Genomic DNA, 12,141 nt, shown 5'->3' with positions numbered 1-12,141 from the left:
AGCGTCATCGCAACCTTATTGTGTGGATCACTACTAGAAAGGAGAGCGCTTGACCTCCTTCACCCTCTCCTATAAATCTGCAGGGATTCAGGGATACATGATCTCCCTAGGTAACATAATCTATCTCACACGTGGTTTTCTGTTTCATGGATTTTTATGCACCAATCTTCGCACGACGACAAACATATCTTTGGGAATTGAAAATTTTATTTTATGTTCTTACACTGCGCATGTGATGTCGCCTCCAAGATTTTCAAACAAAAATATTAGGCTCCCAAGGTGAAAGTATTATGCTATTGAGGTGGAAGAATTGTACTCTCGAGATGTAACATACATAATGACCAAGGTTGGAGGAGGTTTTTCGACTCGATTTCTTCATTGCTTAAATTAGTAATCTGATATCCCTAATTGTAGGCTCGGGTGATTCAAGAAATTCAAGAAAGGAGAGAGTTCCTTTTTCATTTCCCTATTTAGGATGGACTTTTATATCTTGAAAAAGGGAAAGAAAGTTTGGGATGATCTTATTATATTATAAAGGAAGAGAATGAGGTTTAGATTTATCTTTCTCATCTTAAAATCTTAAAAAGGAGAGAAGAAAATTTATGATTGATTTTTTTACTATAATCAATGATAAGAAAATTTATATTTTTTTATTTTAAATCTTTATACACGTAAATGGATAGAATATGACTTGAATCTTGCATGATAATCACGTGTCATCTAACATTAGATTTTTTTTATTAATTTATAATTTTTAAAATTAAATTAGTGATGAATTAATTCGAATAAAAATAATTTAAAATTAATTTAATTTAAACTTATTAGTTTAATTTTTATAATTCGATTACAACACTCCTACCTACAAGTCGCATCCGACTGTGCACATCCAGTCCTGCCTGCCTCGGCTCTCATGTGCAGGAAAAGTAGCAAAACTTCAACGGGTCGGTGCTCCCAAACCATCCATTGAAGTCTGTGCCAACGCGTTGCCTTTACGCTTTTAATGCCCTGCCAAGTTTGTCCGCAGGAAAAGCGAGACAGTGCAGAGCAAGGCGACGAGAACGCAGGGAAAGAGAAGGCCGTAAGGTTGCCGAGCGAAGGCATCATCATGCACTAAAGCGCCTCGGCTTCGGTGGGCGTGCCTTGCCGCACTAAGATTCCTGGCGCATGGATTCCAGTTCGTACTCTTCTCCTTCGTTAACACACAAACACACACGTACTCTTCTGCTTTGAACACACAAAAGTTGGGAACAGTTAACTCGTACTGTCATATTCCCTCTTTTCCATCCTTGCTGTGTAAAGTTCGCCCAAAAGCCACTTTGATGAGCTCTCTTTTTTTTTTTTTTTGTGCTCCTTGTAAAGAAGTATAATCTGTGGGCCACATGTGAGGAAGTAAAGGAAAGAGAATTTTGATTTTTTTAATATTTAACAAAATAAAATAACGGATGATTTTTTTGAAAAAAATATTTTTAATTTTTAATTTATATTTTTTAAGACTCTAAATATCTTTTGTTATAATAGCGATAGTCAAAAGATGATTATAAAATCGAAACGATAGGATAAAGATAACGAGACTTTATGGAAGGAAAGAAAGTGATGGTATTATAACAAAAAGATAAAAGTGACAAAACATAGGTAAAAACGATGAGATGAAGATAGTCACAACGAGACAAAAAATAATAAAATAAATTTGAGACAACAACGAATAATACTAACTCAGAGGAGATGATGACTATGATGAAGGATATTTAGTGTATTAAAGAAAAAAAAATCAAATAAGAAGGAAATTATTATTTACAATCTTTTTTTACTATTTATAAATATATTTTAATTTTTTTAATATTTCTAGACTATCCCTTTGTAAATAAATAAAAATATCATCTTCTTCCTAAGAGGGGTGTCGACAAAAAATGTGAGGTTATGAGAAAGAAAAAATAATAATAATATCAAGAATATAAATAATAAATTTATATTTTATATTTTTAAAAAATATTATCAATAGCAAGAGGGTTATCAATGGTTCAAAAAAGCTATAAACAGTAAGCTTCAAATAAAAAAACTAAAAATTGATGTCACCTTCCGGAAAAAAACAAAAAAGATGGACATGTTGAAAGAAATTGCCCATAAATAAACAAGTCGATTCTATTATTTTTGATAGATTATAGTATTTGGTAGATAAGTGCCTCGTTTGCACTGTCAAAATATGCTCTAATAAATATTTTACAGGATAAATTGTTACTATTAGGAAAATATATCTTAATGATAAAAGCGTTCCTCCTATTGGAACAAAGTGAAAGGTTATGGAACGTGGAAGTGAGCCATTTATAGGAGGACAAAAGATTAGTGAAGAATTAGATAGATACGTTTACAGAACATAGTTTCATCAAAGGCTTCCATCTCCCCGTATGAATAGTTAGTTCCTAACATGCTCCATATGCGCATCGTCGTGCCCTTCAAGCTCCATCTATGGCGATGCTAACGGAGCTCGGCAGCGAATTCCCAGCGCAGCCGCCCTTCACCGACGTTAACCTTATGATAGTTCTGTCGCTGACATCCGAATTGCTCCTCATCTGATTGATGCTGGGAACCAACACCCTGTCGAACCATTCGTCGAATACATTGGTGGCTCCGCTCTGCCAAACTCCGCCAGCTATTCGATCCAGTGCATCTTCGTCTATCTCCAAGGGTTGCTGGTTGCCCATGGTTCTCATAAATCTCGATGAAATGGAATCCGACACTGTCTTCCTTATCGTGCTAAGATCTACGGGCTTAAACACAATTGCTTCGCTCAATAGATCTATTAGCTCAGAAGCGTATGATGATGTCGGGGGGTCGACGGCGAGCTGCCCAAACTTGCGGTCGTGCTCCATTGTGAGGTCACTGGAATTCCATGAACCTTCTTCGGCATCATCATCGTCTTCATCTCTGCTGACAGCCAGATTCAAGTCGAGAGAAAGGTAGGACTGCTTTCTCTGTTTCATCGGCTGATCATTCTTCGACGTCCAATCTGCACGATGCTTCCTGCTCTTTTCCCCGAAGGAGAGCTCCAATTGCCACCTGGATTTAGCACCATGGCAGTTCTCTGAGTTCCTGAGATCGTCAGGCCACCAATCTGAAATGAGGATGAAGATGATGCTCCCGAGACCGACCTCCTGTCGGCGAGAATCCACAAGCCGGCCGGTTTCAATAGCACGCTTGATAGCCCTCCTAGCCAGAGTGTTGGCATGATCGACGTCTTCGAGCACGATTAAGGAGAAAGGGTTCTGCTGGATGGCCTCAGCAACACGGTCAAGCGAAGTCTTACCACGAAAGCTCACATCCGATTCCCCGTCGTCACCGAGGTGGATTCTGATCGGTGCAGTGTTGAAAACAAGCTCCGATAAGGCAGAGGCCATCTTCCACTTTCCAACCTTATCGGGTCCTGTGAAGAGCAGCCATGAGCCAGCCTTCGCCCCAGCGCTGCGTAGTCCTCGGTTCCCGGACACCCGTCGCGTCACTGCAGTGGCAATGGCAGAGGCAGCCTCCGGCTGCCAGCTGACGGCGTCGGTTAGGCCACTACGGAGCCTCTGCAGAGCAACAACATCTGAGACACCTGTGATTGTATTGCGTTGTCTCGATGAGTCTTCGATGCACTCGCTACGGGGCTTCTGCGATGGGGTATCGAGAGGCTGCGAAAGCCCCAGAACAAGGTCGGTCTTCACTGGTGGGCTGGTTTGGTGCTCCACCGAGTTCAGCTTCAGACTGTGATCACTGCTACCTTGAGTCGGCGAAATGGTTCCTGAGACTGCTAGTAATCTCGGTTCAAGAAACTGCTGTGGACGAGGGGAGCGAGTTAGGTGCAGGCGAGTGCATCTGCCACGCCATTTCCCCAGCAATTCCTCAACCTTTTGCTTCTGAAGAAGCTCTTGCTCATTCCTCTGCAGAACAGTACATATTTAGGGCGTTCATTATTTGGATTCAAGGGAATGAAAACGAGAGCGGCAGTCGATTCTAACCTGAAGGTGATCAGACGCTGGTTTCCTGCTGGGAACTGCATTCTGCAACCACCGAGGCAGAGTTCCCTTCGTATCCTCTCTGGGCTCCGAAGAATGGCTCTCAGATTCTTCTGATACGGTCTTAGCCAGCTCAAGCTGATAGCCCTGCATGCAAAGATGGCACAAAGCTATCGGCTGCCAACACTTGGTGTTCTCCAAAGCTCGACTCAGTCCGATGGCAGCGGCACCAGAGGCCGGTGACAGTTTTGGCTGTGCAACGACTGTGGCCGAGTTGCTTAGGCTTCCACTATTGCTCCCGGGCCTGGAATCATGCAAGAATCACCATGAATTAAAATGAGCAGAGCAAGATAAGCATTGACGAGAAAACCAGTCTGAGGCAATGGCGGACAAGACATAACAGCGAGGAACAGAGTGGTGGCAGAGTTTTGAACCTGGGGAACAGGCCAGCGAGCGGGGGCGACCTCGGCGCGATGGGCAGAGCTTGGAGGTCCCAGTCTACCTCCATCGTCGGGTGGTAGACCTGGCATCTCAGGTACGTGGCGCATGTCGCCGTTCCGACCACCCAAACTCTGCTTCCGGCTCCGTCGTCTTCTCGCAGCCTGGCCAACAGTCGCCCCATCTCCGTGACCACCGCACGGCCTGTCTGCTGCTGTTGCTGAACTGGGCTCGCTCCATGTCCGCCTGGGTTCTCCACGAGCCACTTCAAGTCCCCCAGATCAAGAATTAGACCTCCCACGCCGCCACTGATGGAGCAATCACGAATCTTGGGTTCCAGAAAGCCATATAATTCGTTGATCTTCACGGGTATCAGGCTTCGCTCCAGAAACATGAATTCCTTCTCCAAGGACACCACCTGTGCCGAACGTAGTGATGCCGGAGTGTCGATCCCAAGCTGCTCCTTTTCGATCGTCAGCAGCACCTCCTCCATAACCGACGCCGCGTCGGAGTCTCCGACAAGCACCGGATTCCTCTTCTTCGGCCTCGTCATTATCTCCAGCACCTTCATGACATCCTCCCTCTTGCTCGCGTCCTGCCCGCCTCTCTCCTGCTGCCGCAACAGAGGACTAAGGTACACGTTCCTCGTGACCGGATGGCTCGGCGAATTGGCGACTGTGGCAGAATTGGAGGAGAGTGACTGCTCGATGGCGGTTTTCACGGCGGGGCTTGAGAAGCCGGCCTCGCGCATCACGCGGCTGACGGAGGGATCATCAAGAATCGAGACGACGAGGTGGCCGAGCTCGACCCTGATGGCGAGCAGCGGGGGCTGCTGCTGGTCGAGGCAGCCGCGGCGCTGGTGCGCCTGGGCGCGCTTCACGGCGGCGACGAGCGCATTGGAGAGCGGCGGCTGCTCGGCGTCGGAGCCGGTTGCACTGGCCGGGAGGCGATCGAGCGCGACGGAGAAGCAGAGGTCGAGGGCGCGGCAGTGGAGGGGGTGGGATGAGGAAGCGAGGAGCGGGTGGGAAACAGTGCAAGCGCGGCGGAGGAGCCCCGAGGGCGCCGCCAGGAGGTTGGCGGCCACGTGGAGCGGCGTCGTCTGGCCGTGACGACGCCGGTCCGCTTCCTCAATAGACCGCACCAAAACCGCTGCCGCCTCCGGCGTCAGCATCTGCTGCATCGTTGCCACCTCCGTCCTCATCGCTTCCTCTCTCTCTCTCTCTCTCTTTCTCTCTCCGCAATATCCAATATAAATCCACGCAACGATCCCTGTTTTTGTCTGCAGCTCCAACTAACAACAAGAAGAACTACGAAGCTCGACAATATAGAAGAACGTACGACACAGTTTCACCTATACAAGAGAGAGAGAGAGAGAGTATAGAACAAAGATTATAAGAGAGATGATGTAGACTGGGAATCACGGAGAAAGAGAGAGAGAGAGATGTGGTGGAAGGTATACACAACAAAACCAACAAGAACAACAAAGAGAAGCACGTTTTCTTTCGGAACCATATATTTTGGTTAAGGTTTCCTCTCATGACCTCTGGACTGATAAGGGCGGAGGAAATAGATGACACCACCTTTTGTCCTCCAATGGAACAACTCAAGCTGAGCCATCGCAGCTATATCTACCAGCAAAAGGACAGCATTCCACAAACACAGAAGCTGGAGCAGCTAAAAAGCAGCCATTGGTGACATCAAGACCAGGAAATATTCAACCATGGCGAAGATAAGAGAATGACAATTACCTGCGTATTTATCTCGATCAGCTCTTGTAGTTCAACTGCTGCCTATTGTCACCTTCCCACCTGCCCTTCTTCATCGACCCTTTTCCCTTCCACTAAACTAAGCACACGATGCTGATGCACTGTCGCAGTAACTTTCTATCCATTCAACCTTTAAGCGTAAACAAGTCTTATCTCTCTTACCGTGTACTTGTAAAGTTGCAGCCAAAGACCACAAAGGCTGACGGAGGGATCGGTGGGAGGACACAGACGAGCATCATTATATTTCTCTGGAACACAACTCGCACGCCCGCTCGCTTTCGCCTGCCACTCCCCTATTCCTGCGCGCTTCTCGGTAGTAGGTGGGGGTGGGTCGGGGAAGAAGAGCGAGGGAATGAATGCGATTAACCACTTCGTGTGTTGTTTATTAGTCCGTCACCAGCTTTTCGTCAAAGCTCGGCCTCTGCCTTTAATTATTACTGCAGCTCCCACAGGCCACGCCCGCCTTTAATCTACCACATACTGTTGTAATATTTCATATCATGTTACGTTGATCGGAGACGTGCCAATGATCATTCGTGGAAGGTTGGTTGATCGATATCTCACTGTTTTATGATTGATATTTTATTATTTTTTTAAAATAATATAATAGCTCGTTTAGTCCTATATGATCGGACATTTAATCATTAACTTGTTGGACATAATAGTCATATATCTCACTAAAAAAGATCCCTCGAGTATATTCTCTTGGAGTTAATTTTTTAATATTTATATTTGACACTTGATTGAATCTTCTGAATCTCTTATTGACTTAAGCATCGCTCCGAGCTATCATTGCGCTTGAGCAATAACACGGAAGGCTACAATTATATCATGTTATCTTTTTACGGGATTAAGTAGTATGATAATATGCTTGAATCACTTGGAGAGGTGGTTCTCGATACTAACACAATCAAACTATCTAAAGAGACAATTCCTAATACCAACATAGTTGAACCATTCGAAAAAATGATTCTCAACACTAATATGGTCAAACTATCCGAAGAGATATGGCTTTCGCCACCAATACGACAAATCACGTAAATAACTAATTCTCAATATCAACATGATTGAACTACATGAAAAAGATGGCTCTTGACACCAATACAATCGAATCACCCAAAGAGGAGGCTTCTAACACTAATATTGTCGAACCACCCAAAGAGGTGATTCTCAGCACCAATACAATCAAATTACTTAAAGAAATAATTCCTTACACCAATATGGTCGAACTGCCTTACACAATTGAACCTCCTAAAGAGAATTCTCAACACCTCTATAATAATATAGCTAAACACAACCATAAAGTGTGGCAATGACACGATCGAAGCGTCTCTCAACAACAATGTAACCAAACCCAACTATGAAATATTTATATACAATAATGTGACCAATTGACCAACAAGTATCCTTTTATAATGATGTGATTGAAATCAATCATAAAGCATCACTAGGTGTTGATGTAGCCAATCTTGATTATGAAGCATGCCTATACAGTAACATAATCAATCGACTAAGAAATATCCTTATGTAATGACACAATCGAAATAAAGCACAAAGCGTCCCTCGACGACAATGTAGCCAAACTCGATCATGAAGCGTCCCTCTATGATAACATGATTGAATTGACTAAGAAGCATCCTTCTAAAATGATGTGACTAAATCTAACTATAAATCTTTCTCCACGATAATATGGCCTAATCGATCAAAAAATATTTTTTGACGATCACATAGGTTGAAAAATTGACTAATAAGTATATTTTAATAGCAACATAAGCTAAATTTGCTTAGAAGTATCTCCTAATAATAGTATGATCGAAATAGCCAAAATCATTATATTGATGATAGTGTAATTGAAACAACCCAAGGTGTTATTTCATCAATAGTAGTCAAAATGGCCCAAGTCATTATTTTAATGGCAGTGGACCAAACGATCCAAGACGCTATTTCAATAGTAATGCTCTGAACGACCTAAGGTGCAATTCCAATGATAGCATAGATGAAACAACCCAATATGTTATTCCAATGGTAGTGCGATTGAAAAGGCCCAAGATACTATTTTGATGACAATGAGATGATTGAAATGACTTAAGATGTTATTCAAATGACAATATAATTGAAATAACCCAAGGCTCTATTTTGAATCCAAGGCACTATTTTGACAGCACGAAATGGCCTAAGGTGGACCATAGCATAGTCAAAAAGGTCCAAAACACTATTTTGATGGTAGCATGATTGAAACGAACTAAGGGGTTATTTCGATGGTAATATGACCAAAATGGCACAAGGTTCTATTTCATCGACAACACGATCGAAATGACCTAAAGTGCTATTCTGATAATGTGATTAAATTAGCCTATGAAGTCATCAATTATCTAGGAAGTTGACTTAGCCAACTATTACCCTGAGTTTTTTTAGTTCAATGCAATATGATTGCATCTATGATTGAAGAAAGCACTTAATAGTTTTATGCATTTAATCACAACCTCCACGAATACAATGGTTCTAGACTTCACTAAAAAAGAGACCTCTTAAGTGCATTCTCTTGTACTTAAATTTTTTTCAACACTTAGACTTGACACTTGATCGAATCCTCTGAATCCCTTACTAAGGTATTAAAGGGTTTTGTTAGGGAGCCACCAATATAACAAACCATGTGAAGAAGCAATTCCCAATGTCAATATGATTAAACTACCCAGAAGAGATGATTGATACTAACATGATTGAACCACCTAAAGAGGCGACTTCTAATGTTAATACGATTGAACCACCTAAAGAGGTGATTCTCAACACCAATACTATCGATATATCTAAAGAAATAATTCTTTACACTAGTACAATTGAATTACCTAAAGAGGTGGTTCTTAATATATGACTGAACTACTTGAAGAGATAATTTTTAACACATCTATAATAATATAGTTGAACCCAACCATAAAACATTCCTCAATAATGACATGGTCAAACCTAAGGTCTCCCTCAATGACAACATGACTAAACCCAACTATGAAGCATTCATATATAATAATATGATCAATCGATTAAGAAACATCCTTTTATAACGATGCAATCAAAATCAATCAAAAGTGTCCTTAGATGTTTGACATGGCCAATCTCGGTCATGAAGCATCCCTGTACAATAACATAACCAATTAACCAAGAAGTATCCTTTTACAATGATGTGATCAAAATCGAGCACAAAGCTCTCTAAATGATGTTGTAGCTAAATTCGATCATAAAGCATCCCTCTATGAAAACACAATTGAATTGGTCATGAAGCATCCTTCTATAATGATATGATTGAATATAACAATAATATCTTCCTCCACAACAACATGGCCTAATCAGTCCAAAAATATCTTTTGATAGTCACACAGATTGAGAAATTATCTAAGAAGCATTTCCTTGATAGCAGTGTATGCTAAATTGATCAAAAAATATATCCTAATAATAGCATAGCCAAAATAGCCAAAGACATTATCTAGTTAACAATGCAACTAAAATAACCAAAGATGTTATTTCATCACTAATGATCGAAATGATCCAAGCCAATTTTTCAATGACAACATGGCTCAAACGATCTAAGGTGCTACTCTGACAATAGCACCTCCGAATGACTTAAGGTGCAATTCGAACGATTACATGAAATAATCTAAAATATTATTTTAATGGTAGTGTAACCGAAATAGCCTAAGACATTATTTTGATAACAACATGATGATCAAAATGACCCAATGTGTTATTCGAATAGCAATATAACTTAAATAACCTAAGGCGCTATTCCGACAAAATGAAATGGCCCAAGATGCAATCAAAACATAGTCAAATAGCCTAAGGTTATTACAATAACAGTGCAATCAAAATAGCCTATTCCCACCATAGCATAGTCAAAAATGTCTCAAAACATTTTGATGGTAGTATGACTAAAATAATTTTACGGGTTGTTACGATAACAGTGCAATCAAAATAGCCTAAGGTTCTATTCCATCAACAAACATAATTGAAATGGCTCAAAGTACTATTCTGATTATAGTAGTCAAATAAACATAAAATATTATTTTAATAATAATATGATCCCCAAAGTATTATTTCAATGACATCGAATCAGTACAAAGCATTATTTTAAAGATTGAATAGTTAAATAGGAAGTTTTGCATAAGTTACATCATGACTGTTGATGGGAGGGCTAATGAAAGATTATGAACACCTTTCCATTATGCGGTTGATACCTCATAATCATTTGGATGATATAGCAACTAATTCAATCCTATAGAATTAGTTATCTAGAAAGTTAACTCAGCTTACCTTATGTTTTATGGGTTCGATACTATATGATTGTCAAAGAAAGCACATAACCATTTCAAACATTTAACCATGACCTCGAATACAATGATTCTAGACTTCATTACAAAAGAACCTTATGTATACTTAAATTCTTTTGAAATCCTTCAAATCCCTTATTAGGGAGCTCTTAACGTAATTTTTTTTATAGAATCCTTGTCCAACCCACTTATCTCCTGATATTAAATTTACCATAAACTTAAATTCAAACTAAGATCGGATCTGAGCCCTCCTTCACGTTGGACAATCTTGCTGTAATAAGAAGAAATGTGATGCAATTTTGTTATTTTGGTGTCGGATAATATTTACTTTTTTCTTTTTTGTCCTTTGGCATTCAAGCACACAGTTTTGTGCAGTGATGTACACATCACGTAAGATAGGCATGAGAAAAATAGACAACCAAGATTCGATCCTTTGAAAGGAAATCGGATGTCTTTACCATCTGAGTTAGTGCACATCGACATCATATATAATGTCTTATGAGATATTCTTTTTCTAGATTTACTTTTTTCATTCAACTATCATGTAATATGAATATTAAATGCTTGTATCAGCTGAGAGTTCTGAAAGCATACTATTAAATAGAGCTAGGAAGGGATCATATTAGGTTCGATGTATTGAAACAAAGCAATAAGTTATATGGGGATTACCAACCTTCAGTCCATTAAAATCGTAAATAGAATTGTTTTTTTATGACTTGAATTGTTTATTGGAATCGTAAATGAGTAATTTCACTCAATCGTAAATCGTAAATGATTAATTTTAATTTACATGAAAATTATGATCATTTCATGTCTCTTCGATCATGTGTGATGGTATTAATCGCTAAGATAAAGGGCTAATAAATAATTAAAAAAATTAATTGATGGTAAAAGGTGTTGGTGGGAAGGTTGATCAATTTAGTTCTAATCCGACGAAGAACATGAGGTTTTCGATGTGATCTTTGTGATGCTCAAGTCAGATTTCTAAAATATATTAGATACCCGTAAGAGCGAGAAGTTTCAAATCTCGATAATTATGCCTCGGTTAAAAGTTACACAAAAATATTTTTTTTATATATTTTTTAATCGACTTATGTTGAGGTTATCTGATTGACTATTGAAGATTTTTATCTTCTTCAATTTCTAATGTCTACTTGTCACTGATTTTGTCCATTTGCTACTTACCTAAAGCTTGTGAAACTTTCCGCCTACTTTTCTTCTCTTTATGATCGGATAACAGTTGCTTTTCATTTGATTAAGAAGGGTTTGTGCTTTTCTTCTCGTTGGTTAATGAAGTGGATTGTTCAACAATGGAAATTAAATAATTATTTTTTATTATTTACAAAGTTAAGAACTTGGCAATAAATATTCTATTAGACCTTCATGGATGAAAAATTTTCATTATCTTCGACATCATGTATATATATATGGTTGTCATCGTCCTCCTCGTGATTAAGTTTATAAATGTTCTTTTGATGATTATCTAGATCTTGGTCGCAATCTTCTTCTTCTTCTTCTTTTCTTGTCTTAAAGCAATTTTACATAAAATTGTTATGGAATGGACATCTGAGTACTTAATCATAATCTCTCTCTAAATAAGGACAATTCCTGCTGTCACTATTTTTGTAA

General features: G+C 40.0%; 1 protein-coding gene across 2 annotated transcripts; it reads right to left on the bottom strand.

Annotated features, from left to right (window-relative positions):
• Positions 1–2,337: 2,337 nt before the first annotated feature.
• Positions 2,338–6,467, bottom strand: LOC103997864 (protein SMAX1-like). 2 transcript variants are annotated; one of them, XM_018831150.2, is made up of 4 exons: positions 6,176–6,467; positions 4,424–6,101; positions 3,993–4,293; positions 2,338–3,914 (listed from the first exon to the last, which is right to left on the bottom strand). In XM_018831150.2, exons 2-4 carry the CDS (start codon positions 5,626–5,628, stop codon positions 2,451–2,453), a joined length of 2,970 nt encoding a protein of 989 aa, XP_018686695.2. In that variant the 5' UTR covers positions 5,629–6,101; positions 6,176–6,467; the 3' UTR covers positions 2,338–2,450. The 2 variants fall into 2 exon arrangements, with proteins under 2 accessions (XP_018686695.2, XP_064938920.1); XM_065082848.1 differs by having other exon boundaries at positions 4,424–6,467.
• Between the last annotated feature and the right edge of the window lie 5,674 nt (positions 6,468–12,141).

Source organism: Musa acuminata, chromosome BXJ1-9 (assembly GCF_036884655.1).
Source record: "Musa acuminata AAA Group cultivar baxijiao chromosome BXJ1-9, Cavendish_Baxijiao_AAA, whole genome shotgun sequence".
In the NCBI taxonomy this organism is placed as follows: domain Eukaryota; kingdom Viridiplantae; phylum Streptophyta; class Magnoliopsida; order Zingiberales; family Musaceae; genus Musa; species Musa acuminata.
This window is presented reverse-complemented; position numbering and strand designations above follow the sequence as displayed.

Bases quoted from the DNA above. Each gene is read 5' to 3' on its own strand.
- LOC103997864 (XM_065082848.1), bottom strand. From the start codon at position 5,628: ATGAGGACGGAGGTGGCAACGATGCAGCAGATGCTGACGCCGGAGGCG. The intron at 4,294-4,423 runs GTTCAAAACTCT...GCATGATTCCAG, and splicing joins CTCGCTGGCCTGTTCCCCAG to GCCCGGGAGCAATAGTGGAA. The intron at 3,915-3,992 runs GTTAGAATCGAC...ACTGTTCTGCAG, and splicing joins CAGCGTCTGATCACCTTCAG to AGGAATGAGCAAGAGCTTCT.